At 35.5% G+C, this 26,166-nt stretch overlaps 5 protein-coding genes and 1 non-coding gene across 8 annotated transcripts; 3 read left to right on the top strand and 3 right to left on the bottom strand.

Moving 5' to 3' along the window:
- The first annotated feature begins 3,750 nt into the window (after positions 1–3,750).
- LOC109001301 (transcription factor ICE1-like) lies at positions 3,751–8,142 on the top strand. Of its 2 annotated transcripts, none has more exons than XM_018978523.2 (4): positions 3,751–5,172; positions 5,684–5,908; positions 6,652–6,822; positions 7,767–8,142. In XM_018978523.2, exons 1-4 carry the CDS (start codon positions 4,030–4,032, stop codon positions 7,884–7,886), a joined length of 1,659 nt encoding a protein of 552 aa, XP_018834068.1. In that variant the 5' UTR covers positions 3,751–4,029; the 3' UTR covers positions 7,887–8,142. The 2 variants fall into 2 exon arrangements, with proteins under 2 accessions (XP_018834068.1, XP_018834069.1); XM_018978524.2 differs by having other exon boundaries at positions 3,756–5,172; positions 7,808–8,142.
- Positions 8,143–9,941: 1,799 nt separating this feature from the next.
- Positions 9,942–18,544, top strand: LOC109001299 (aspartokinase 3, chloroplastic). 2 transcript variants are annotated; one of them, XM_018978522.2, is made up of 14 exons: positions 9,942–10,121; positions 10,323–10,866; positions 10,967–11,049; positions 11,148–11,188; positions 13,796–13,950; positions 14,124–14,273; positions 14,421–14,516; positions 15,017–15,133; positions 15,840–15,959; positions 16,038–16,130; positions 16,212–16,328; positions 16,563–16,679; positions 17,462–17,524; positions 18,138–18,544. In XM_018978522.2, the coding sequence occupies exons 2-14, from the start codon at positions 10,462–10,464 to the stop codon at positions 18,225–18,227; spliced, it is 1,647 nt and encodes a 548-aa protein (XP_018834067.1). In that variant the 5' UTR covers positions 9,942–10,121; positions 10,323–10,461; the 3' UTR covers positions 18,228–18,544. The 2 variants fall into 2 exon arrangements, with proteins under 2 accessions (XP_018834067.1, XP_018834066.1); XM_018978521.2 differs by having other exon boundaries at positions 16,212–16,334.
- LOC118344328 lies at positions 11,628–11,755 on the bottom strand. Its single transcript, XR_004798101.1, has one exon. It is a non-coding gene; the product is annotated as a U11 spliceosomal RNA (small nuclear RNA).
- A 2,007-nt stretch (positions 18,545–20,551) lies between the features above and the next one.
- Positions 20,552–23,220, top strand: LOC109001298 (putative pentatricopeptide repeat-containing protein At2g01510). Its single transcript, XM_018978520.2, has one exon. The coding sequence runs from the start codon at positions 20,585–20,587 to the stop codon at positions 23,039–23,041; it is 2,457 nt and encodes an 818-aa protein (XP_018834065.1). The 5' UTR covers positions 20,552–20,584; the 3' UTR covers positions 23,042–23,220.
- Positions 23,221–23,566: 346 nt separating this feature from the next.
- Positions 23,567–24,936, bottom strand: LOC109001296 (coiled-coil domain-containing protein 86). Its single transcript, XM_018978518.2, has one exon. It carries the CDS (start codon positions 24,340–24,342, stop codon positions 23,773–23,775), a length of 570 nt encoding a protein of 189 aa, XP_018834063.1. The 5' UTR covers positions 24,343–24,936; the 3' UTR covers positions 23,567–23,772.
- Positions 24,937–25,221: 285 nt separating this feature from the next.
- On the bottom strand, positions 25,222–26,135 carry LOC109001297 (light-regulated protein 1, chloroplastic). Its single transcript, XM_018978519.2, has 3 exons — positions 25,890–26,135; positions 25,551–25,709; positions 25,222–25,440 (listed from the first exon to the last, which is right to left on the bottom strand). Exons 1-3 carry the CDS (start codon positions 26,102–26,104, stop codon positions 25,365–25,367), a joined length of 450 nt encoding a protein of 149 aa, XP_018834064.1. The 5' UTR covers positions 26,105–26,135; the 3' UTR covers positions 25,222–25,364.
- Between the last annotated feature and the right edge of the window lie 31 nt (positions 26,136–26,166).

The raw sequence follows: 26,166 nt of genomic DNA, 5'->3' as shown, positions 1-26,166 counted from the left end.
TTAAGATTTAAATTTCAACTCATTATATAAATCTACAATTATGTTTGTTATTGTCTTATTTATATATATATAGGTCGGTGTCTAGTTTTGTCATATTCTAATGAGTCATGTATGTTTACCATTAAATTGTATGCTATATATCTTTCTAATTTGGGTTCTAGAAAGCATGCTATTTCTTTTCCATCCGGTGTTAGCGTTGTCATCGCGCGCATGATTGAAGTGGTGGTTGCGATTCATCATGTGCGCGATGAATATGGATCTCTCTCGTGCTATGTGACACTTACCTATTTTCATAATGTTATATGAACGTAGTAATTATATTAAATGTAGAACAGAGAATTTTGGCAATTCGAGGAACCAAATAACCTCCAGGCCGCATCACAGATTAATTGTGTGTGAAAAGATATTAATGTATTTCATCGATCATTGAATAACTTAAATACGTACATTATGAAATCATCCACTCCCAAAAGAAATGTATAACAGACCCCGAAGACCGATTCCACCATGTACTGACCCAATCAACTTGGTAAATAAAACAATAACATTAAAAGGAAATAAATTAACGGTAATTAAAAGAAAACCCCACATAAGTGACCAAACTGATCAAACATCCCACATTTTTCTCTGTATCCAACACATGTCCCGCTCATAACACATAACGGTAGTGCGCGCTTCTGGCAAATGTGGCACTTTGATTCGATTCTCAATTAATGCTTTTGTCGTCAGAAACTTGTTATTCTTTAGGGCGGGCAGGTTTGGTAACAAAAACAAAATATAAAATTTTCTATCTCATCTCATCTCATCATTATATATTTTTCAAATCTCCATATAAAATATAATAAACAATTCAACTTTTTCAAATCTCAATACATATTTTTTAAATCCCAAAATAATAATAATATTAAAACATAATATTTTAAACTTTAAAACAAAACACAAAATTCTCATCTCACCCTCCAAACCTGCCCTAATAATATTCGAATGAAGCTGGACGCAATACCTTCTTTAATCAAATGAGATTAGTTTATTCACTTTGACTGTCTAGATCTCATCGACGGAATAGATTTAAGAGGCAAAAGCCTGAAAATTGGAACATCGGATTTTTAATTAGAGCAAAAGATCAAATGCAACCATGCATGTTTCCCAAATATGTTAAACAGTAAACTCACGCTTGTCGTTTTGGACGAAGCGACCCGTCGGAGTTACACCGTTTGCTTTTTGATAGTGGATGGGCCTGAAAGAGTGGAAACTATATAAAGTGATCGATAATGAAGAGTCAAAATTAGGAGATCAGAACATGAGTTGAGCCATTCTTGAGTAGTACTTGTGCAGCTAGTTTTCATTGTGTGCATTGTTTGAGAGAGAGGTTATACGTTGCTAGAGAACAATAATTTCTATTTGGTGGATGCGGCCTTTGGCGTCAGTGACGTCGTCTTTTAATTAAGACTGATCTTTTCGTCTGGTACTGGTCATTCTTTGAAAAAATTGATAGAGCAGCGTCTGAATTAGCAAAATCATGTTTGATCAGGATCATAAAGAGCAGTGTTTAAAGTGCCCTTTTTTAATTAATTGTATCATGATTATTGTATCCTTTTTTTTTATATCACGATTATAATTGTATATATCCTAATTTAATTGTTGTTGGTCTGTAACTACGTACGATATCTGGATTAATGGAACTAATGACTAATAATAATTAAAAAAAAAAAAAAAAAAGGCCGAGGGCACCTACGTACGTAACACCAACGCTAGCTTTTGTCTGTAAATTTAAAGTTTGACAACGCAACCGCAGCCAGTTCGGCGGCTTTGCGAAACTTAATTTGCAACTTTATCACTCTAAAAACGATATTGCATACACACACAAATATCGCTTGTGGCCGTCAGTTAAAGTTCTCTGATCTCAAGTTTGTCATTCATGATGAAAAGGACTGAAAACCAACAGAAGAAAGCTACTGGCTATGAGTTTGGTCTTGCGCCCTTTGTTGGCAGAAATGATCTTGAACTTTGTGGAATCTGGTGGTTTAGAGATAGAGAGAAAGAGGGGAAGCAGGCTGGCTTGACGTCTCTGAAGGAGAGGGAATTCAAAAGCAGGCCGGATGGGAGTTTCAATTCATGTTTCGTTGGAAAGTAGGTGCGGTGAATGGAAAGGAATCACGAGAAACTTGCGTTTTCTTCTGGAAAATTTATTCCAAAGTCTTACTTTTGCATATATATAATATAATATATGGTGCAAATGAACTTGTACACTTTTCTACGCCACAGCATGCATATATGCATGCACCTCTCTCTCTCTCTCTCTCTCTCTCTCTCTCTCTCTATATATATATATTATTAATGTTGCAGTATCAATTTGTGGCATGATCCGAAAGACAGTGTCCTAGTAACTAATTAGCCATGCATGCATATGATCCTGATCAGTAGTACTTCAATGTATCTAGTTAATTACTATTGATATCTAATTTAACTCACGACCTCGTCATTTCTTCCGTCTTTTTTTACAAATCAACAATCATAGAATTAGGAATGGAAACAAATTTAAAAGATAAGACTTCTACAATCTTGAGATGAAAAATAATTAGGTATTTATTTATAAAATATGAATCATGATGTGCCACAAAATATCACGCATGCCCTTAAAATTGTTCACACGATGCACGTAGTACGTACGTGAGATGTGTTTATAATTAACGTAATATTATATATAGTCATAGAGTGTGTAAGTATTATACAATCATTTTAAAATTAAAAAAGAGCAGAGTCCACTATTAAATTTTTTTTTTTTTTTTATATGGATCTCGTATTTATAACTTATATTTTTCAAAGAGATTATGAGGTACTTGTGTACTATAAGACTGTAAATATCAGTTATCTTGTAATTATATTAACTAATAATTATTTCTTAAAATAAATACCACACATATAGTGTTGTTTACACAATGCATTCAACGACAAACAATTTTGATTTAGAGCATTGGCATTGGCTTCATCAAAATTATCTTTAAAATTTGATGAAAATTTGATGTTTTCCATAAATTCAAAACATCATTATACATAACTCCACATTAAATTAGTTATTGGATTCATCAAAATTATAATATAATATATTTTTTAATAATATATATATTTTTTATATTTTACAATTACACTAACTTTATAGATATTAATAATTTAATTTGATACTTAAATTATTATTTTTTAACTAATTTTTTTCTCAACCTAATTACACACATCATACTTATGTGGCTTCATCATCTATTACTTGTTTCCTGTAATTATTGCTTGCTAGATTCAATAGCTCTCATTCCATCACTATATATCAACTACGTGTTTACTTGTATTGGTATCCGCATGCGAAAAATAAAAATACGGTTATGGGATTAAATCAGAATAAAAAACACATTTAGTTGGTTAATAGTAGCACTTCAAAATTCAAATATAAAGAATATTTTATATAAAAATTTAAAAAAATTATAATGATGAAATGAAATAAAATAGGTTAAAGAATATTTTTATAGTACCCAAACTGTAACTCAAAATTTTCAATTTATGTTCTGTCTAATTCAATGCAACTGAATTTAAAAGAAATAAATTATATTTTATATCTGACTAGGCTGATGAATTCAATGTAAATTATGTAATGCTCTCAGGGTTGGGGTTATATATCGGAGATTGATTACATGAATGGCCCTTCCTACGGATTAAGGAGGGAAAGAGGCAAACTAAAAAAAAAAAGAAAAAGAAAAACCAGAGAGATCGCATCGGCCAGCAGTAGTACTACTGCAGATAGAGTCAGAGCTAGCAGACAACCTTAGATAAAACCCGCTACAAAGGCAGACGCCGCTCTCCACTCGTTTATTTTCAGCATCACAATACCATGACGTTTAAACTTCGCATCTCACCCTCTTTCTTCTAAAAAATGATTCTCTGAACTCTGATCCATAGAAAAAGACACTGCCCCTTTTCTCCCTCTCACCCACCTCTCGAACACCGACTCTCTCGATCTTGAAAAGAGAAACGCAGGGAAAGATGCTACCGAGGTCTAGGAACGGTGTCGTTTGGATCGAAGGAGGAAGAGGAGGTGAAGAAGCAGAAGACGCAGCCTGGACCAGAACCAACAATGAAGGCGAGCTCAACAAGGACGACGATATGGGTCTAGCTCTTCCTCTCTCTTCCTTCAAGTCCATGCTTGAGAATGACTGGTACATCAACAACAACGCCCTGAACCCACCTTATCAGGACCTCCATAACCATCTCCCAGGCCTCCCAAACCCGCAAGATGTCAGAGACATAGGCTTCTGCTCGAACCCAAACGACAACAGTAACCTTATTCTGCAGCCCCTGGACTCGTCCTCTTCCTGTTCTCCGTCACAGGCTTTCAGCTTCGACCCCTCACAGTCACAGCCTCCCTTCTTGCCCAACAATTCTTGCTTCTCTTCCCTTATCAACGCCGTTTGCTCCAACCCGTTTGACGATGCATTCGACTTGGGCCTCGAGACCGGGCTTCTCGGCCTGTTCAACCCAGCTGCTTCGAACTCCCCTGCCATGATGGGCTTCACAACCTTGGATTCTCAGCCACAGATTGGTGCTCCCAAACTGAGTTCGGCCTCCGAGTTTCAACGAACTCGGTTGCCGCCGGCATCCGACACCACCGCAGGAATCGGTGGCGGGTTTAGCCCCATGGGTTTCGAGGGGTTTGATAATTCAGGCAGTGCTCTGTATCTGAACAGAGGAAAGGCTTTGAGACCGCTCGAGGTCTTCCCTCAAGGGGGTTCGCAACCCAATTTGTTTCAGAAGCGAGCGGCGCTTAGACAAGGCGCTGAAAAGTCAGGGAATTTGGAGGTTTCGGGTTCGAGATTCAGCGAAGACACGGATAATTTGAAGACTCAGAGCACGAAGAAGAGTGACGTTTCGGGCGACGTTGATGAAGCGAGCCTCGACGTTTCGAGTTTAAATTACGATTCGGATGAGTTCGAAGGTGGCGTTAAGGAGGAGGAGGATTTTAAGAATGGCGGAAGAAATTCTAATGCCAACAGTACTGTCACTAGTAGGGATCAGAAGGGAAAGAAGAAGGGGCTTCCAGCGAAGAATCTGATGGCGGAGAGACGGCGGAGGAAGAAGCTTAATGATAGGCTCTACATGCTTAGGTCTGTTGTACCCAAAATTAGCAAGGTAAAAAGTGATCTTGTCCTTTAAATTTTAGAGGTATTATAATTTTGGACTTTGCTTCGTTTGAGTACCTTGCCTTCTATTTCAATCATATGTACTGGTTAGTAGTTATCATATGACTTCATTTTCTATAGGATGGCCAATGTTTCGCATTGAGAAATAATAACCTGGAGTCTGGATGTCGTTTGTGTCTGTGTTTAGTTATTTGGAATGAATTCTCAACGAGCCTGTTAAAGTCAAAGTCTTTTTTTTTTTGATAAATTAAAGTCAAACAGTCTGTTATCCTGTCTTTGGCCAAGAAGCGCTGAGAATGAGGTCCCTTGTTATCCTCTCTCCCAAATAACACAAGGAAATCTCAAATTCTGTTGAAAACTTGGAGTAAACTAATTTAAGTTTTTGAATTGATTTATCATCTCCAACCGCATAGCATTTGAGGTTCTGTGGCAGTCATTATCTGGGTGCTTTTCGGCCTTTGTTAATTCATACTCCAGATTATATCCTTATTTGTTCACAGATGGATAGAGCCTCGATACTTGGGGATGCCATTGACTACTTAAAGGAGCTTCTGCAAAGGATCAATGATCTCCATAATGAGCTGGAGTCATCCCCACCTGGATCTTTGCTGCCACCTTCTACAAGCTTTCACCCTTTAACGCCAACTCCACCTACACTTCCCTGTCGTGTCAAGGAAGAACTTTGTCCTGGCTCCTTGCCAAGCCCTAAAAGCCAGCATGCAAGGGTAAATTTCACTTGAAGTGTGCATCCAATTTGACATTTTCAGGCTTTTAGTCAATTGCTTTATGCTTGTAAGTTTGTAAATGTGCTGTGAACTCTCACCTACATAAGGATGTGGATGCAAGTATTTTTGTTGATTTTGAGTCGTAAACATGAATGAACTGAAAATGTTTGTTGGTGTCTATACAGCTCTATCTTGCATCAATTCAGTTTGGCCAACATGGAAAAAATCTTTAGAAGTGGAGTCCTAACATATTTGTAGTAGACCACAGTGATCACATTTTTACATTTAACAAACTTTTATGGACTTGATTTTTCTAAATTCAAACAAAATCTTAGCAGCAAATGCTTTGATATGTGTTTGTTCCCCTTGGGGCAAAGCCTATTTACAATGTAATGCTGTCTATCAACTTGTAATACACACTGCGTGGTCCAGGATTTGGGGCTTATGTTTATCAGTGTATGGGATGGGCGAGATTTCTTTCTTCTTCTGCCATTTGAACTGAGACTAGGATGTATTGGTGGGACTAAGCCACCATTTATAAAGACCACGTATTAGACTCATTAGACCATAATTGGGGAATGCCCATGAGCATGCCGTAGGCCCCATAATATGCACTTCCTTATCCGAGACACAAACTCTACTCCTTATGTGCCGAAAGATCGAGTTTTTCATACATAACAAATCATTCCTTGTGATAGTTCAGGACATTGGTTTGATTTTCAAGTTGGTTTTGCATATTATAGGTGGAAGTTCGGGTAAGGGAAGGAAGAGCTGTCAACATCCACATGTTTTGTGCCCGCAGGCCAGGTCTCTTGCTTTCCACCATGAGGGCCCTGGACAACCTGGGGTTGGACATCCAGCAGGCTGTAATTAGTTGCTTCAATGGGTTTGCTTTGGATGTGTTCCGAGCTGAGGTATGCTCCATTTCTCTCATACCAAAATTCAGGTTTTAATGTTTTTACACAATTCACCTTTTGAGTTATGAAGCACGCGAAACATTTTTTATGTTGCTGGTTTTGCATCTTTTTCACTTCTCATCTGGATGATATTGAGATGTGATGAGAAATTTATAAATAGTAGTGAGGTAAAATGTTTTATTGAGTTTTGAAAAATGAAAGAAAAAAAGGTAAATAAAATATAATAAAGTTAAATTTTTAATATTATTTTTATTTTATAAATAGAAAAAAGTTGAATTATTTATTGTGTTTTATTTAGAAGTTTGAAATTTTTTAATGATTATATAATGAATAGATAAAAAAGTTAAGGATTTAGGTGAGGTTCGGATAGTGAGTTGAGATGAAAGGTAAAAGTTGAATAAAATATTATTATAATATTATTTTTTAATATTATTATTGTTTTGTTATTTGAAAAAGTTGAATTATTTATTATATTTTGTGTGAAAATTTAAGAAAGTTATAATAATTAAATGAGATGAAATGAGTTGATATCAACTAAGAAACTAAATGGGATTTTAAAATATTTATATTTAAATGATATTTGAAAAAAAATCGATGACCGAAAGATTTTATTCCCCCGGAGCTGAACGTTTCTGTCCTGTGTATTGGAGCAAAGTGTTGTATAAAGTATGGTGTGTTTATCATTTTTAGCTAAACAAAATCCCCGAAATGATGGTTTTTTTCCCTCTCTCATGGCTGAGACAAGTCTTTTTTTTTTTTTTTTTTTTTTTCTGATTTTCATGCAAAGTGCAACTGGATGTCCACATGCATTGGACTTCACATGAATTACTTATAACATATTTTTGGCATCCCCCTGGCCCTGGTGTATAAAAACTAAAAAGAAAGTTATTTGACAGCTAGCTCGTCTAATTTTTGCATCTTCATGGCTGTGTCATATTAAGGTCATCCAAAGACTTGACTACTTTTGTCCACTGTTCATCAGCAATGCGGGGAAGGAGAGGATGTGTTGCCGGAGCAGATCAAAGCAGTACTCTTGGATTCTGCAGGCTACCATGGTATGATGTGACTCTAGTACTTGGTGAATACGGCCACTTACAATCGAGGAGGAACTAACTGTAGTGCTGTTACCTTACTGCTGTGCCTCGCGTAGTTTAGTTTGTAAATGCATTTGTCTTCCTCTGGGTCTTGTAACTTGTTGGTGAAGGTGCGCACATGCCCAAGTAAAGTCGGTCAGCTAATGCTAGAAGCTTGATCTAGTTATATATTTAATGCAGAATGAATATATTTATATATATATATATATATTATATTATATTATATTGTAGTCGTTCTTCAAAGCTTGGCAAAGTTGTGGTGTTTACCTCAAGTGTCTTATCAGATTTGGGAATAAAATCTTTGGCATCTATATGGATGCCAGAACAGAACGAAATGGCTTTTATAATCTTTCATTCTCTGTCTCTCCAATATCTCATTCTCCCTCCTCTTTTCTAATATTTTTATTTTCTACAATCTCATCCTTATTTACCATTTCTGTCAATTTGCAATTAACTCATTCTTGTTTATCTAGTTTTAATATACTACATATAAATACAGGTTTTTATTTTTTAAATTAATACGGCAGAGAAAAGAGGACATGACTTGCGAGAAAGCTTATTATTTATTAATCCTTATTAAATAAATAAAACGCATATCTAATATCTATAGTTAAATTTATGTATACGAATTAATACGTAAAATCATTTATAATTAAATTTTTACTTTATTAATAATGGGCCGAGTATCTACGCCCCCACAGAGAGGTCCCAATCGGATTCAACTCCCGACTTGCATTTAAATCATTGTCCTGTTAAAATAAAAAAAATTATCCACCGACTTCTCCAACATCTTGATCAAAATTAAAAGATAATTAAAATTTATATAATTTATATAAAAAAAATCCTGTATTAAATTGGACATCTTTAAATAATTTAGATTTCAACTAGAATACTTCACTAAATATAGTTAATTATAATTACTTCATCACATATTAAAATATTCGTATCTTTCCAAATAAATAAATTAAATTAATTAGAATATAATTAACATTTAACATTTAAAATATAATTATTATTAACATTTAATTAGTAGAACTATAAAATGTAATAAAAATAAATTTATTTAATTAATTATTAAATTAATAATATTTTATTATTATAGAAATAATAAATGGATAATCCAATATGGAGGTTGAATTTAAATAAAATAGAAAAATATAAATTTATGTGATATTAACTAAAATTTAAAGATGTATTTAATCAATCCAATGAAAATACGCTTAATATATATAATCTACAAAAGAGTGGTATACATCACGTACATGATGAATTGCTTTATTTATTTATCTGATATTTATAACAACAATATTGATAATAATTTTATTATCTTTTATTAAAATACATATATAGAACAATCAAATATTATATGTTTTTTTAAAAATAAATATTTATTATGCTATAAAAATTTATTTGTGTAGGTATAGAAGGACCAAATCTCATTTAAGTTTTGAGTTAAGTATCTAATATTAATCTTATCATGTATACGTTAAATATGGATTATAAAAATTCATTATTTTAACAAACTATATCATTACAAATTGCAATGGTAAATAATTGTCCCGTTACAATAGCTTTAGATTCAATCGCGGACGTCCGCTTCAACGGAGAGTTTCTCGTCTGAACGATTTAGCTGTGTTTCGATTGTGGAGTATTTTGATATCATTCACTGTTATTTAATATTTTATTATATATCAATCACTATTTATTTTTATATTTTAATATTTTTTTTAATAAGATATAAATTATTTTTTATAAATTATAGTGTAAAATAATATATGATAATTGATAAAAAGAATTATTCTTTTATTATTATTTTTTATTTATATTTTATTACTATTTATTATTATTTAATATTTTATCTTTAAATTTTCTTAAACTTTTTTTACTATTTACAAATCTATCTGAAATCCTCTCACTACGATAAGAAAACGAATTAATAATAATAATAATAATAATAAAGATACTCCGGTCTCTGCGAACTGTGGGTATATTTATTTTATTTACCAAGTAAACAAACACGTTTTGCCATTCAAACGGTCTTCTTCCTCGAACAAGAAGTGGGAGGCGCCGCCGGCTATTTAGTCCGTCTCGCGCATTCCTCTCGCATTCTGTCTCTGTCAATTTTACTCTCCTTCTTCCTTCTCATTCTTCATTCTTCCACAAGCTCTGCTTTTTGGAACCGCTTTGCAGCTCGTTATCAAGGTTCTTTCTGATCTCTGTGCTTGATTTATCCTCTCAAGTTTTTGGTTGCATTTCTATTTTCCTTTTTCAATCTCTCCTACTACCCAAGACGCGCAATAAAAGCGAAATATTAACTCCTATAAAAATACGTTTTATCTTTTTTCTTTTCTATGATTTGTTGGTTCGTTTTTGAACGGCTTGTTTGAATGTTGGAATGTGCAGATCGAGCCGCTGAATTTGGTAGCAATTTTTGGTGAACGTCTTGTTTGGGTTCGGATCTTTTGAGATTTTCCTATATTTAGCGGCTGAACTCTGTATCAATTCCTTGGAATAGCTTGGTAAACCCATTAGCTAATTAATAATGGTGGCCGCGTTGCAAATTGGTGGAGCTGAAACTTTGTGTCCTGTTTTATCGAGAAGATCTTCCTATGGCCGGCCTCCATGGTCAAAAAGCCTTCGTTTTGCTACTTCCGTGGCTTCGGTACCTGGTTTTTCGTATTCGACTGTGAGAAGTTGTTGTACAACCACAGTCGTGAAGGTGAGTTGCGAGGGAGGGATGGTAGACGTTCTTGAGAGGAAGGCAACCGAGAATCAGAGTTTCGGCAAAGCGGATAATCGGTTGACCTGTGTCATGAAATTCGGTGGCTCGTCAGTGGCCTCCTCCAGTAGAATGAGAGAGGTTGCTGAGCTTATACTCAGCTTTCCGAAGGAGAGGCCGGTAGTTGTTCTCTCGGCGATGGGAAAGACGACTAATAAGCTTTTATTGGTACACATATAGTTCTTTTTATGTTTTTCTTCCGTTTTTCAATTTTGGTAACCTGTTATTTCAAGAATTCGTAATGGAATGGTTTCGTCTTTTGTGTTAGGCTGGAGAAAAGGCTGTCGGCTGTGGTGTTACCAACATATCAAGTATTGATGAGCTGAGCTTTATAAAAGAACTGCATCTCAGGCAAGAATAGTGGATTTTCGTCCTGTTTTTCTACGTGTCATAAAAAAACCATAATCATATAATAAATTTGGTCTGACTAGGCGCTTTTTCTTATTCAGGACCGTGGAAGAACTTGGAATAGACAAGTCTGTCATTGCAAGTGAGTTACTTTCTTGTATGTAGGATCGGCTCTTGGTCAGAGCGATCGATTTTGAGTCACATAGTGAAAACTAAATCCAGTTAGGTGTAATGAAACAAGTCATATAATTGTGTGGTATGCGTCTATATATACTCTCAGTTTTGCGTCTTCATGCAATAGTTGTGCTTGGTTGCGTTGAGCAATAATTATGTCCTATTTTGATGCTCTTGATATTAATATGCATCTGTATCTGAATATGTCTTGAAGGGTTCGGTTAAATAGTCTTCTTTGAAATTGGTGCCTTAGAACGGGAAGTAGTACGAAATATAAATGACGTGAGAAATTTTGTTACTGTTAGTTTCTCGAGTATCTAATCTTTTGCTTCATAAGCAGCTTCAAATAGAAATGAAAAGAAAGAAAGAAAAACATATTAAGCTATGGCAAACATTTTTTGATAAGTAGGAGGGTCGGCCAAAACGAGCCAACCCTGTAAGGTTCCACAAATTATGTCGGCCATATGTCTTGATAGCCATACAGCACTCACCAGTCAAGGGCGAGCGTGGCATAATTAGCCAACCGACCCTTTTAACATGGATAGCACCACCGTAGAATTAATTTTTAAAACTAGATTTACTCTAAAAAATGAAAAAGGCAGCTTCGAATACATAAATATGGGTCCTCATACTTTGAGAGCTCCATTATGTACTATGATAGCTTAAGCGTGGTTTACTTTAGCTAGTTGGTTTGAACTTGTCTGCTTGGTGATCAAGTTGAGATTCCTGTTTGAGAGGAAACCTCAAGAAGGAAATGATAAAGGCACGACCAATTTTTACAATTATTTTACAACTATGTTTTAAATGGAGGACATTTTTGTAGAAACAAAGTTGCAAGAGTATCATTATTTTACAAAAATGCCATTAATTTAAAAGGAAGTTGTAAAAAAGTTGTAAAAGAGCTGTCCCTATCACTACTCCCTCAAGAAATGCTTTATCCTATAATATATTTTAGGGGAGTATTTCATTACATCATATTTTCAAAGGAAAGCTTTATATCCTATAATAGCTCTTATGGAGTGGGCTTGTGGAAACACATTAGAAGAGGTTGGGAGGTTTTTCTTCGACACACCCGTATTTAGTTGGGTGATGGCTCTAGGATTAAATTCTGGAAATATATATGGTGTGGTGATAATGCTTTACAAGATCGTTTTCCTCCTCTATTTCAAATTGCTAGTGTTAAAGAAGCTCTAGTGGCGGAGGTTATGGAGATGTTGGGTGGGCAATTTCAATAGAATATTAGCTTTAGTAGGGCATTACAGGATTGGGAGATGGACAGCTTGGCAGATTTTTATAGGCTTCTGTATTCTGTGAAGCCAAGCAATCAACAAGTAGATGGGTTATGGTGGCTACCTGATGGAAAAGGCGCATTCTCGGTTCGTTCTTTTTATAAAGCTCTCTCCCAAGAGCCCAGTACTCAATTTCCGTGGAGAAGGCTTTGGAGGAATAAGGCGCCCCCTAAAGCCATTTTCTTCGTGTGGACAGCATCACTTGGTAAAATACTCACGACTGATAATTTGAGGAAGCGGAGGGTTATTTTAGTAGATTGGTGTTATATGTGCAGGGGTGGGGGTGAGTCAATAGACCATCTTCTGTAGCATTGTGTGATTGCACGGGTTTTATGGTATGAGGTACTTAGTAGGGTAGACTTGGCGTGGGTCATGCCGGAGAAAGTGGTGGCAGTGCTGGCTAGTTGGCCAAACATTGGAGGTATACATCAGATTAAAAGGGTTTGGAAGATGATCCTAATGTGTATCATGTGGTGTCTATGGCAAGAACGAAATGCACGGACGTTTGAAGACAAGGAGAGATCGCTAGAGGAACTGTTAGCATTATTTTATAGCACTCTTTGTATTTGGGCTATTGCAGTTGATTTTAATGGCATGGCCCTTCATGATTTTCTTGTCTCTTTGGCATTCTCTTAATCAGGGTCCTCTATTGTAAATACTGGGCTAGGCCTATTCTTTGAGTAATATATCTTTTTATTTATCAAAAAAAAAAAAAAAAATTAGATAGGGTATTATTATGCAAAAAATAAAAAAAAAAGCTCATCTATGTCTTCAAAACTTGAACAAAGTTGGCAGAGAGTTCTGGTTGTTCTAGACATCTTGAGTAAAGTCAAGAATGAAAAATGTAATACCCCACATCTATGGGGAGTATGATGAACGAAAGTTTGTTGAACCGGATTCCACATTGCTTGACAAAGAGAAGTTCTTGGTATTTATAATGATTCCAATAAAGCTCATATTGTAACTTGGATTAGTCCTTTTGGGTATAAGACTAGATGTAGCTTAGGCTTTTCTTGAGTTGTTACCAATGGTGTAAGAGCTAATCCCAGCCTGGGACTTGAGCCATGCCACGTCCCACGTCTCGTTTATTATCCTCAAGGAATAGGTTAAAATATTTGTATCAACCTCTCTTTATTTTTGGACTATTATTGTCTCCTTGCTTAACCGGTTTTGTATCTAAAAAAAATGCAGCACACAAGATTTATAAAAGACTAGATGATGGTAATTTATTATTGTCTCTATGGCTTAACCAGTTTTGTATCTCAAAAAAAAAATAAAAATTGCAGCACACCTAGAAGAATTGGAGCAGCTTCTGAAGGGAATTGCCATGATGAAAGAGTTGACTCTACGAACAAAAGATTATTTAGTTTCATTTGGAGAGTGCATGTCCACTAGGATCTTTGCAGCATATTTGAATAAAATTGGTGCTAAAGCTCGCCAAGTATGTTATTTCTCAAATACTTGTCTACTCTTAATGCAATTAGCAAGTCAGTATTCTCTAATAACTGGTACATGAACTTTTAACTCCTTCAAAAAAATGGTTAGACCTGGATTTGCTTTTTGATTACCTTGGTAAAAAGCCATTCTTGATAAGAGAATTATTTTTTTATGCAGTATGATGCATTTGAGATTGGTTTTATAACCACAGATGATTTCACAAATGCGGACATTTTGGAAGCAACATATCCCGCTGTTGCAAAGAGGTTACTTGGTGATTGGGTTTGTGATCCTGCAATACCAATTGTTACTGGCTTCCTTGGAAAGGTTTTTTTTTTTTTTTTTTTTTTAACACTGTCCAGCTGCTTTCTTGATTATCTTATTTGGAGAACTCAAGAGTGTTGACTCCACTTGAACTAGACTTTCCTGCGAGGATTCTCAATGTTGTCACTAATTTCGTTTTCCTTTTTGTAGGGCTGGAGGTCATGCGCAGTTACTACGATGGGTAGGGGTGGCAGTGATTTGACAGCTACAACCATTGGTAAAGCACTGGGATTGCGAGAGATACAGGTCAGTGCAGAGATTTAAGGTTTGCACGTTGAAATTTTTCATGAGACTTGCATATGCCTAAGTGATGAGCCACAAGGCCACAGGGGATGAGTGGGGTGGAATTGGGAAATGCATAAGGTTACTTTATTGTCTGTGAAGGATAAAATAAAATAAAACAGCCTGTACATGCTTGGAGAAAGATATTTATCACACAAGTATGCATGTAGACAAAGACACAGATGACTAGATAGTGCCAAATTAAGTGCATACCAGCTATTATTATTATTTTTTTTTTATAAGTAAATAGATAGCTTTATTGAATAGAATGAAACTAGGTAATGGCCAAGTACACAGGAAGTATACAAAGTGAGACGCCAAATTACATTCTAGTGTGCTGAAAAGAAGATAGAGCTATTATTCTTTTCACAACGCATGTGAAAGTATCTATGCAAAATTTGAACAGGATTATGGAATTTGTTTTTGTATAAGTTGCATCTCTTTTTTAATATAAACCTTTACAGGTGTGGAAAGATGTTGATGGTGTTTTAACATGTGATCCTAACATATACTCACAAGCAGAACCTGTGCCATATTTGACATTTGAAGAGGCTGCTGAACTTGCATATTTTGGTGCTCAGGTATCATGATCTTATACCTTATTACCCAGTCAAGTTGTGGAGTACAGCTTCACTTTTATTTTGCTTGTTTGTTTGCTAAAAGGTCAAACTCCGTCCAACAAAGTTTGAGATGTGTTTTTATTGGATTTAGTGAAAGTGGATGGTAGAGAGAATTTATTTGGATAAAAATTCTTTGAGATGTGTTTTGTAGTGGAGTTTGTGAAAGTAGACAGGTAGATCTGAAAAGTTGTTTGAATATAAGTTTTTTGAAATTTGTTTTTTGGGTTTTTGTGAACGTTATTTTGGTTTTTGTGTTTTTTTCCACAGAAAACTAAGCAAATAATTAGATGATTTTTTAAAATATATAGATTTTTTCATCTATAGATGTATGAATTGAAGTTGAAATTTTTTTTACTTGTCAAAAAATAAGAAGTTGAAATTTTTGAAATTTTTTTGAAAAAGCCTTGAACCCAAACATGCTGTATTGTTATGTTTGGAATTTCTTTGCTCCATTCACTTGAGATTATTTGAACAAAATAAATTTGTTGCGCTAAACCTCCGTATCTTCAAATTTATGTAATGTTCTCTAGCTAGGCTGTTTTTATTAGATGAAGCCATGTGTATTCATTCAGGTTGTGTTGTGCAGTAGTTGAGTGTTCCTTGGACATCCAAAAGATAGCTTCCAAAAGATAACCATAGCAAAATTATTTTCTTTTCACTTTTGCAGGTACTGCATCCGCAGTCCATGAGACCAGCCAAAGAAGGCGATATTCCTGTTAGGGTTAAAAACTCTTACAATCCTAACGCTCCAGGTACTCTTATAACCAGGACAAGAGATATGAGTAAGGTTTGTAACAATTTAGTGTTGTTAACTGTTGTATGGAAGACCCCGACTAGTATTAATTTTTCCTTTCTTCAATTGCAGGCAGTATTAACTAGTATTGTTCTGAAACGAAATATAACTATGCTGGATATTGTTAGCACTAGAATGCTTGGTCAATATGGCTTCCTTGCTAAGGTGAGAAAACTTATGAAAGGTGCTCTATTTCCTCTTGATGACTGAACTATCATTTAATTTGCTTGTTGCTTGTACTTGAAGGTATTTTCGACATTTGAAGATTTGGGCATATCTGTGGATGTTGTAGCTACCAGTGAAGTCAGTATTTCCTTGACACTAGATCCATCAAAGCTTTGGAGCAGAGAGCTAATTCGGCAGGCAAGCGTATGATATCTTGTTCCTTGTGTTATAATTTCTTGCATCAATTTAGGATTTCTATTTGTATATACCTTTTGTTCCAAGCATTTCATAGTTTTCTTACAAATTATTCTTTTGCATTTGGGAAGCAACTACTATATCTGTTTTATAGAAGATGCTCTCCTGGCTAAATATGCTACTACAATTATGGGTTTTGTTTGTTTATTAACAAGTAGCCAAATCTTTTCAATGTAGGAACTTGACCATGTTGTGGAAGAGCTTGAGAAAATTGCTGTTGTGAACCTCCTTCAGCACAGATCAATCATTTCTCTTATTGGAAATGTTCAGAAATCGTCGCTTATACTGGAGAAGGTGATGTGTTTGTTTTGCAGATTTATTTAGAGAATCTCTCTCCAATACTCTTAGAAACTTCTTAAGTTGATTGCAACTGTTGGCAAACCTGTGTGCATGAGCCCCATGTCACAGGTTCGATTCCCCCTGGGATCAAATTGCGATTTAAGTGGGAGGCCATGGCGGTGGGTTATTGTGCTAGTCTCCCAGGGGGTTTAGGTTCCATGGGTGAGTTATAAGGGCTCTGCCGTTGGGTGGATTTCATTTTTTTTTTCTTATTTTTTTTTTAAATTAAATTTTGTGAATATTCATCTCTTCGAGAGTTTTGTTGAATAGTTTGTGGTTGTGGAAAGTTTAGGACATGATTTGCTCAAGTTTGAAGGAAGAATGGTTTTAACCTGGATCTCTTATAACGAGTTTCTAAATTGAAGTTCTTTCATATTCTTGGTTAAGTTTTGGGTTAGATTTCTGAGTACTTTTTTCATGAAATTCAACATAAAGTCGTTGCCTTTTGATGCTTTTAGGCATTAGCTTTCTATGTTTCTGTTGATGTTATCGGTCATACATGCAGCTTAATTTTAACCCAGGTGCACAAACACAAACACATGTAGCTGAATTTTCATAAATTGCAAATATTAAACAAGTAGGAATCAATATCCAAGCACTGACATACTTATCAAAAAAATATCCAAGCACTGACATACTTATAAAAAAAAAATACCCAAGCACTGACATGCTACAGGGTCCAGTCATTATGCAGATGTTGCTTTTAATATTGTTATTATGTGTGTCCATTATGGCAGGCATTCCGTGTTCTTCGAACAAATGGAGTCAATGTTCAGATGATCTCTCAGGGTGCATCTAAGGTCTCTCCCACGACTCTTTTCATATTTATTTAATTTTTTGCATATATGTTACATTAGGGTGTACTTCATATTAAGCATCAGACCTCGGCGGGGGTTACTAAGCACCACGACTTGACACTTGGGAAATTTTTATTTTTATTTCCATAAGTCCAGGACCATCAGGCATATATTCTGATAGGAACTTGGACATTTTCACTCATTTATATGCTCAGAAAAAAAAGAAGAGACATTTTTCATTGAAAAACTATTCTTCATGTACAAATAAAGTTCTCTCTCTCTCTCTCTCTCTCTCTTCCAGCTTATCAGAATTTTTTTTTCCCATATTTTGTGTCCTTTGCCCTTTTCTATGAACAAGATGACAAGTCCGATAATGTTCAAAACCATAAGGTTCTTAAGACTTTTGTCTTGCACTATGCAGCTTCTATACATGACACACTAGTCTTTTAATTTGAAAAAGGGATTGCATTATAATTAAGTAAAAAGTCTAGTTTTCTCCTTATATCTTCACGAGTCAGTGGAGTCATTTGAGTCCCAGTTATCTGATAGCCGTGATTATAAACAATAATTGGCGATTTATGTATCTGTCTCACCACTCTGTTTGAATGCTCGTCAGGTCAATATATCGTTGGTTGTAAATGACAACGAAGCAGAGCAATGTGTCAGGGCCCTCCATTTGGCCTTCTTTGAGAGTGATCTTAACTAAACAAGTTTCTTCTGATTCAACATGCCCTCTTCTCTTGCGCGTTGATGGCGCCTTCGATCATTTTGTAGCAGTTGCAATTTTCTCAAGGTTAACTTATTTGCTGTACTACTAGTTAGTTCTCAACATTAGCTCTATGTGTAACTTGATCTCATTGCTCAGGGGACGTTACTTTCCCCCTCTTGTTGTCCAATTAAGATATGCCGTTGTTTGATTCAAAAAAAAAAAAAAAAACAAGATAGGCCATTGTTATCGCCATCTTGTTTCTTCAAGAATATATCATATTTAACTCCAAAGTTATGGATAATGATGATTTTGAACGTCTGCTGCATTTGTGATTTGTGATTTGTGATTTTTTTTTTTTTGGGACTTATTTGCTTCGAAATATGACATGGTCGAGGTTCGGTAAGAAAATCCATAGGAAAAACTCTCTGACAATTTCTTGACTTTTTAATTTGTTTGTATTTGTATTTTTATTTTTTGGATGGCTGAAGGCTAGTCTAAAAAAGCCTACTATGCCGCCTCTATGGTACCACTCAGTGTACCGCTTTGGAAATTTTTTTATTTTATAAAAATATTAAAAAATATTAAAAAAATGTGAAAAGAAAAATGAAGAAAAAATAAAAACTAAAAAATGCCGTGCGGTAAAACCGAGTGAGAGTAGCTCGACTCTTTTGTTAAACATCACCATTTAGGTCTAGAGTAATGCTATAAAATTAAAAATCACACTTACGTTTCGTTCTCATCCAATCGTATAAAATTTGGATACATTTAAAGAAAATAAAATAATAACTAGACAAGTGGGGCCTTTTTGGAGTTTGGACCATTGGACTTTCTAACTTTTGCTTATGAGAAGTGGGATAATATTAAAATTTTGTGAATGGTAATAAGATATTATGAATTAAATATTTTTTAAATTTTGGAAAAGAAAAAAGAAAAAATTAAATAAAAAATATTATAAAATTAAAATATTGTTATAATATATTTTTATAATATTACTTTTGTATGAGAATTTGTAAAAGTTTAATTGTTTTTTATTTTTTATTTGAAAGTTTGAAAAAATTATAATGATTAGTTTGAAAATGTTTGTATTTGAATTATTTTTAAGAAAAAAGTAAGATGAAATTATATGAAAATTTTAAAATGAGATATATTTTTTAATAAGCTCTTGAGTATCCACATCCGCCTCCCCATAATTATTACTCTTTAGCCAAATTTTAGTAAAAAAATTAAAAATTAAAGAAAAGTGGGCTACATTAGACTCCCCAAACTGATTTTTTATTTTTTTAATTCTAAACTTAATTATATATTTAGATATAACTTTTATTCCTGCTCTTTCTTCAAAACTAGAAATAATATCATAAAAATTAAATTTTCTTATTTTTATATCTTTCAATAATATTTAGTAAAAATTAAATATTTTTACTAAATATTTAACTAATTTTCATTAACACACATTTTCACAGTGTTATCTACCCTTTCAATTCCCTACTAATTATATATTTCTAGATTTTTTTATTTCTAATTTAATTATATATTTCTAGATTTTTTTTATTTCTAATTTAATTATATATTTCAATTCCCTACTAATTTTTAATATCTAACAGTTACAAAATATTATCGTTGAAAAATGTGAATTTTGTCAAAAATCATATTACTCTTAAAAACATAATAATTTTGAAAATTTTATCATGCTCGTAAAAGAATAATTTAAATTTTTATTTAAAATATATGCTAGAGAGTAATAATTCAAAATATAAGGAAAAAAATAAAAGAGTAAATAGTTAATATTGTAGAGAGGAGTGAGAGAAAAAAATAATAAAGATAATAGAGAAAGCTTATTTTAGTAGAATAAACAAAAGAATAGGAATGAATGAAATGTAGAAGGTTTTGAAAAAGAATATTGTTATATTCATAAATGAATTATATAAAAGTAATTCTATAAATTGATGTGATTTTATTTGATTCGTTAGATTTATTTTAAAATAAAAATAATTTTATAATCTGACGAATCACATCAATTTACGTTATTTTGTGTAATTTTTTTGTGGTCAGAATATTTCTTTTTAAAAGATGAATAAAATTTAAGAAAGAGCCGTGCTACACAGAACTCCACACTCTATATCACTTAAAAAAATATGTGATTTTATTTTTTTATCCTATTTGAAATATGATATATGAAGATAAAATGATAAAATGATATATTTTTAAGTGGTATGGATAAGTGTAAAACTTCTGTCTAAAATTTAAAATATCCGAAGAAAGATAATTTTAAATTAAAATTTAAGGGAAAATTTGCGAATGCTGGCGTGGATTTGAGAATCCTGTCAAGTTCTTTACTTTTCGCATACTCTCCTCTAATGAAACCATTTAGAACGATCAATGCACTTCAAAGCCTTGCTTCTTTCAGACCCTCTCAAACTCCAAAGCCTCCCCTCTATGTCGACACCCTTATCGATGCCCGTATCGTCAAAACTGGCTTCAATCTGGAAACATGCCTTTCTAATTTCCAGGTCCAGAAATTTCTCGGAAGAGGTGAATTATCAGAAGCCCGTGAGCTGTTTGATAAAATGCCTCACAAAAACACCATCTCAACAAACATGATGATTTCGGGTTATGTGAAATCAGGCAATCTTTCTCATGCTAGGGAGTTGTTTGATGGCATGATTGAACGTACCGCAGTGACATGGACTATCTTAATTGGCGGCTACTCACGGTGTAATCAATTTCGAGAAGCATTTAAGCTTTTCGCCGGGATGCATAGGTGGGCGACGGAGCCAGATTATGTGACCTTTGCAACTTTATTATCTGGATGCAGCGACACGGAGACCACGAATGAGGTAGTTCAAGTTCATTCCCATATCATCAAACTGGGATATCATTCGGCTCTCATGGTTTGCAATTCCTTGATTGATGCTTACTGCAAAACATCTCGCCTGGATTTGGCTTTTCAACTCTTTAAGGAAATGCCCGAAAGAGATTCCGTCACTTTGAATGCATTGATAACTGGGCTCTCAAGAGATGGGCGTAACGAAGACGCGATAAAGCTCTTTATGGACATGCAAAGTTTTGGCTTCAAGCCTTCGGAGTTTACCTTTGCAGCGGTTCTATGTGCTGGTGTCGGGTTCGATGACATTGTATTTGGCATGCAAGTTCATGCTTTTGTGGTGAAAACCAACTTTGTTTGGAATGTGTTTGTGGGAAATGCTTTGCTCGATTTTTATTCGAAGCATGATCGGGTGGGTGATGCAAGGAAACTTTTTCACGAGATGCCGGAACTGGACGGTGTTTCATACAATGTAATTATCACGGCTCACGCATGGGATGGGCAACTCAAAGAGTCTCTTGATTTTTTCCGAGAATTACAATTTACCAGATTTGATCGGAGGCAATTCCCTTTTGCAACCCTGTTGAGCATAGCAGCCAATACACTGAACTTGGGAATGGGTCGACAAATTCATTCCCAGGCTGTTGTGTCAACAGCCGATTCAGAAGTTCTGGTTGGAAATTCTTTGGTTGACATGTACGCCAAATGTGGCAGATTTGAGGAAGCCGAGAAGATATTTGAAAATTTGGCCCACAAAACCACGGTTCCATGGACTGCCATGATCTCAGGTTATGTTCAGATGGGATACCATGAAGAAGGCCCGAAACTGTTCAATGAGATGCGTAGAACCAATGTAATTGCTGACCAGGCCACTTTTGCAAGCGTCTTGAGTGCTTCCGCAAATTTAGCTTCACTCTCGCTAGGGAAGCAGTTACACTCAACCGTAATAAGATCAGGATTTATGTCAAATGTATTTTCTGGAAGTGCACTCGTAGATATGTATGCAAAATGTGGGTCCCTGAAAGATGCACTTCAAAGTTTTCAAGAAATGCCTGAAAGGAACTCAGTGTCTTGGAACGCTTTGATCTCAGCTTACGCACAGAATGGAGATGGTGAGGGCACTCTTAGGTCGTTTGAAGAGATGATACAGTCAGGTTTCCAACCAGATTCAGTCAGCTTTCTCAGCGTCCTAACCGCTTGCAGCCACTGTGGGCTCGTTGATGAAGCATTGGAATACTTCAATTCCATGACTCAAGTTTATAAACTTGCTCCCAAGGGACCACACTATGCATCAATGGTTGATGTGTTGTGTCGCAGTGGACGTTTCAATGAAGCAGAGAAGTTGATGGCGCGAATGCCAATCGAGGCTGATGAGATTATGTGGTCATCGGTACTTAATTCGTGTAGAATTCATAAAAACCAAGAATTGGCTAAGAAAGCAGCAGACAAACTTTTTAACATGGAAGAGCTTAGGGATGCGGCTCCATATGTGAACATGTCCAATATCTATGCAGCAGCAGGACAGTGGGAGAGTGTTGGGAAGGTGAAGAAGGCGATGAGGGATCGAGGAGTTAAAAAGGTCCCTGCATACAGCTGGGTTGAAATCAAACATAAGATACATGTATTCTCAGCGAATGACAAGTCCCACCCACAAATGGGGGAGATATTGAGGAAGATTGATATGCTGGGGAAGCAGATGGAAAAGGAAGGATATGAACCCGATACGAGGTGTGCCCTTCATAATGTGGATGAGGAGCTCAAGGTAGAGTCCCTCAAGTATCATAGTGAACGCTTAGCAATTGCATTTGCTCTCATCAGTACACCAAAGGGGTCACGTATACTGGTGATGAAGAATCTACGAGCTTGCACAGACTGCCATGCTGCTATCAAGATTATTTCTAAGATTGTTGGGAGGGAGATTACAGTCAGGGATTCTAGCAGGTTCCATCATTTTAGAGATGGCTTTTGCTCCTGTGGGGACTATTGGTGACCTTCTAATAATACCCCCCAAGCTCCCCCCATTTCGTGCGGACAGAGCCAAGATTATAAATTAGATGATTTTTTTTTAAAATAAAAAACTCATTCAAATTGCATGCTTAAAAGGAAGATTTCCTTGTGCAGACTATAAATTATCTACCCCAGCTTTAAAGAGGACAAAGCAGCATTCACATTGTAACAGCAAATCAATATTCGTTTAGATGTTGAAGTGATCTCAAATGAATATATTGAAATATGTATTTAATGAATGAAATAAGTTGATATGCGATTTACCGTTTATGAAAAATTAAAAAAATAACAAGTCCGAGATAGATTGAGATGATGTTGACATCTAAACTCAATAATATAAGTATTTTGGAACCTGTTCATGCGCATAATCAATTTGAAGGCATGTCATATTCGTTCATCAATTAATTTTGATCAGTCCTCTATTAGTTTTGCACATATAAATGATGTCTCTCATTCCCCTTTTTTAGCGTACATAATGTAAAATTTGTTTTGCCTTTTCTAGTCATTCTTCAGCAAAACAGAGCTGGCAGCTCCCAAATCCGAATATACATAAAATTCAGAAGAATCTGATTCCAGGCAAACGCAACCATTCTCCCCCCAGAAAGAAAAATACATAATTTTCGCATTTAACTGTCAATTAAGAAGCATACAAAAAGTGAAGGCCAAACCAAAAATACAGAAAACAATAAAAAGCAATAGACTGATCTTTCACAATTACTTCTTTTTGTTGAGCAGATCATCAGGAACGACCTTGAGTAGCTTCTTCTGCTTGGACTTGGCGATCTTCTTCAAGGTCTTGGGATTTGTGATCTTCTGCAGCTTCGTACCGGACCTCAGAATGTTCTCCTGCTTCTTCTTTTCCCGCTCCTCCCTCTGCTTCCTCTTCTCCACCTTGTTCGCCCTTATCGCCTCCTTCAGCTCCGTCATCCTCTCCTTGTACGCCCTCTTGATCTCCTTCTGCGTCTTCCTCTCCTCAAAGCTCGTGCCCTTCCGGCTCACCTTAACCGCGGACGCCCTTTGCTTCCTAGCCTGCTTCCACTTTCGCCCCGACGCCTTCCCGGCTATCACCCCGTCGTACGTAGGCTTCCCGAAGATGGGCTTCTCCGGGTCCTCCGCCGACGCGACTGCAGATTTCTTCGCCGCTGGTTGAGAAGTGTCATCCTCGTCGATCTCCATGGATGCCGACGCTTCATTGCTCTGATTCATGGATTGCTCTCGCTTTCGCTTGTAGGTCTTGCCGCCGAAGCCTTCGTCAAGGCGCCGGAAATCAATCGTGCACGCCATAACCAATCGAGTTGCTACACCCTCGCCAAAAGATGGGGAGTCTTCTAGGGTTTTAGATTTAGTAGGGTGAATATGGACTATGGAGGCATATATGTCTTTGGAAAAAGGGGCCGATGGGATTGGGTCAGGTGAGTAAGTTTGGCTCAATAGTGTCAGTGTGGGATTCTTTTAATTTTTTTAAAGAACCGACATTTGGGGAGGAGAGGGGGTGTTCTCCAAGGTCCGGCCCAATACAAGTCATTGACCATGGGGCGTATAGAATCGGATCCTTATCCTCTTCACTGTTTTGTTTTGTTTTTTTTTCGGTGCTTAAAAATTTTACAAACCACATTCTTATCCTGTTCCAATTTCACTGTGGTGAGATGACATAATCTGTCAACTTTTTATTATGTTTTTTTTTTTTAAATTTAAAAATAGAAAGGGATCCAATGGTGTAATTAATATATGGCATAGTGTGATCAAAGTTGGACAAAAGTCTGATTTTTAACATTACTCCTAATGTTATGCAATAGAATTTCTAATTTTTCTGTTTTCTTATAAAATAGATACAATCTTAAAGTGAGTGTGTAAGATTCGTGTACTTCATAATTAAAAATTAAATTTTTTTTTTATTTGAATCTACAAATATCAATTTTTTTTTTTTTTTTTGTAAATAAATGAGTAAAACTGATTCAGAGCTCTTGAATTTATTTTTCTTCAGATTTTGGGGCATCGGGTTTCTTGAATAAATTCTAATAGGTGGTATCTGTGCAGTTGTTTGTAGAACCAGCTAGGATATTACGGTGGTGGGGTTGCATCCTCTTGTTTGTTGCTTTGATGCCTTCCACAATGTCAGTCGAATCAAATTTGATCACTTTTAAGACGAGGAATGCGCGTTCATTTTGAGTTGGAAGTTCCCACAAAGTATATTTATTATAGATTGAGGAACATATGCAGTTACACAGGGTAAGTAGAGAAGCTGAAGCATATACATTGGTTGAACACTAATATATGTGTTATTAGACAAAGCAAGCAGCTTTCCTCTAATAGACCCCTTTCTGATACTCGCGCTCACAGAAGATTCCTCCAAGATCATCACAAGCCTCTCCTTGGAAAACCCTGCAATAGACATATTAATATAAAGTTTAGTTCGCCTACTGTACAAGTGAAAAAGTCATTGAAGAAGTTGAAATGAATAACAAATAAATCTGGTCTTGATCAAATATTACGTCTTTGCATCTGTGTACTCGAGATATTCTCTGTCAACATCCTCGGAACCGATTCTGGCTGTCCTGTTTGTGGCCTCTGGTTGGAGCCTTACTTCAGGGTATATGTCTGCCAAACAGGCTTCTCCACCAATAGTTTCACAAGCCTCTGCTGGAAATACACTGAAGAAGAACAACTTTCAACAATTAAGTTGGTGTGAAAGAAACCACACGGTACCGTTGATTTCCCACGTTTAGTTTTGTTAACATCAATACATCTCAAACATTAGACTATATAATAATAAATAATAATAATAATAATCGAATGAAAAGGTTTGATGAAAGGTGAAACTAATGACTCACGAGTTTATGGAACTGTAATCAACCGTGGTAGTATCATTAGCATTGGCAGCAGGAGTTGCTTTGATTGAGGTAAAGCGAGCACCAAGCGAGCTAGTTTTAGGAGGAAAACTGGTCAGTAGGGAACAGTTCTTGGAGGGTGTCAAAGGGACAAGGTTTGGAGCAAAGGTTAGAGCTGCCTGCATTTTGAAGTAGTGGGTGTGAAATGTTAAGGTCATCCAGTAATGGGTTTAATCCTCGCAAACAACTACCATTCCATATATATACTAATACCATAGGA

The sequence above is a fragment of the Juglans regia genome, chromosome 1 (genome assembly GCF_001411555.2).
Source record: "Juglans regia cultivar Chandler chromosome 1, Walnut 2.0, whole genome shotgun sequence".
NCBI classification, from domain to species: domain Eukaryota; kingdom Viridiplantae; phylum Streptophyta; class Magnoliopsida; order Fagales; family Juglandaceae; genus Juglans; species Juglans regia.
Note: the sequence above shows the minus strand (reverse complement) of the source record. Positions and strands in the feature narration are given on the sequence as shown.

Bases quoted from the DNA above. Each gene is read 5' to 3' on its own strand.
- LOC109001299 (XM_018978521.2), top strand. From the start codon at position 10,462: ATGGTGGCCGCGTTGCAAATTGGTGGAGCTGAAACTTTGTGTCCTGTT. The intron at 13,951-14,123 runs GTATGTTATTTC...TTTTTTATGCAG, and splicing joins TTGGTGCTAAAGCTCGCCAA to TATGATGCATTTGAGATTGG. The intron at 16,335-16,562 runs GTATGATATCTT...TTTTCAATGTAG, and splicing joins AGCTAATTCGGCAGGCAAGC to GAACTTGACCATGTTGTGGA.
- LOC109001301 (XM_018978523.2), top strand. From the start codon at position 4,030: ATGCTACCGAGGTCTAGGAACGGTGTCGTTTGGATCGAAGGAGGAAGA. The intron at 5,173-5,683 runs GTAAAAAGTGAT...ATTTGTTCACAG, and splicing joins TTGTACCCAAAATTAGCAAG to ATGGATAGAGCCTCGATACT. The intron at 6,823-7,766 runs GTATGCTCCATT...TGTCATATTAAG, and splicing joins TGGATGTGTTCCGAGCTGAG to GTCATCCAAAGACTTGACTA.
- LOC109001298 (XM_018978520.2), top strand. From the start codon at position 20,585: ATGAAACCATTTAGAACGATCAATGCACTTCAAAGCCTTGCTTCTTTC.
- LOC109001296 (XM_018978518.2), bottom strand. From the start codon at position 24,342: ATGGCGTGCACGATTGATTTCCGGCGCCTTGACGAAGGCTTCGGCGGC.
- LOC109001297 (XM_018978519.2), bottom strand. From the start codon at position 26,104: ATGACCTTAACATTTCACACCCACTACTTCAAAATGCAGGCAGCTCTA. The intron at 25,710-25,889 runs GTGAGTCATTAG...GTTCTTCTTCAG, and splicing joins GATTACAGTTCCATAAACTC to TGTATTTCCAGCAGAGGCTT. The intron at 25,441-25,550 runs GTAATATTTGAT...TGTCTATTGCAG, and splicing joins GAGTACACAGATGCAAAGAC to GGTTTTCCAAGGAGAGGCTT.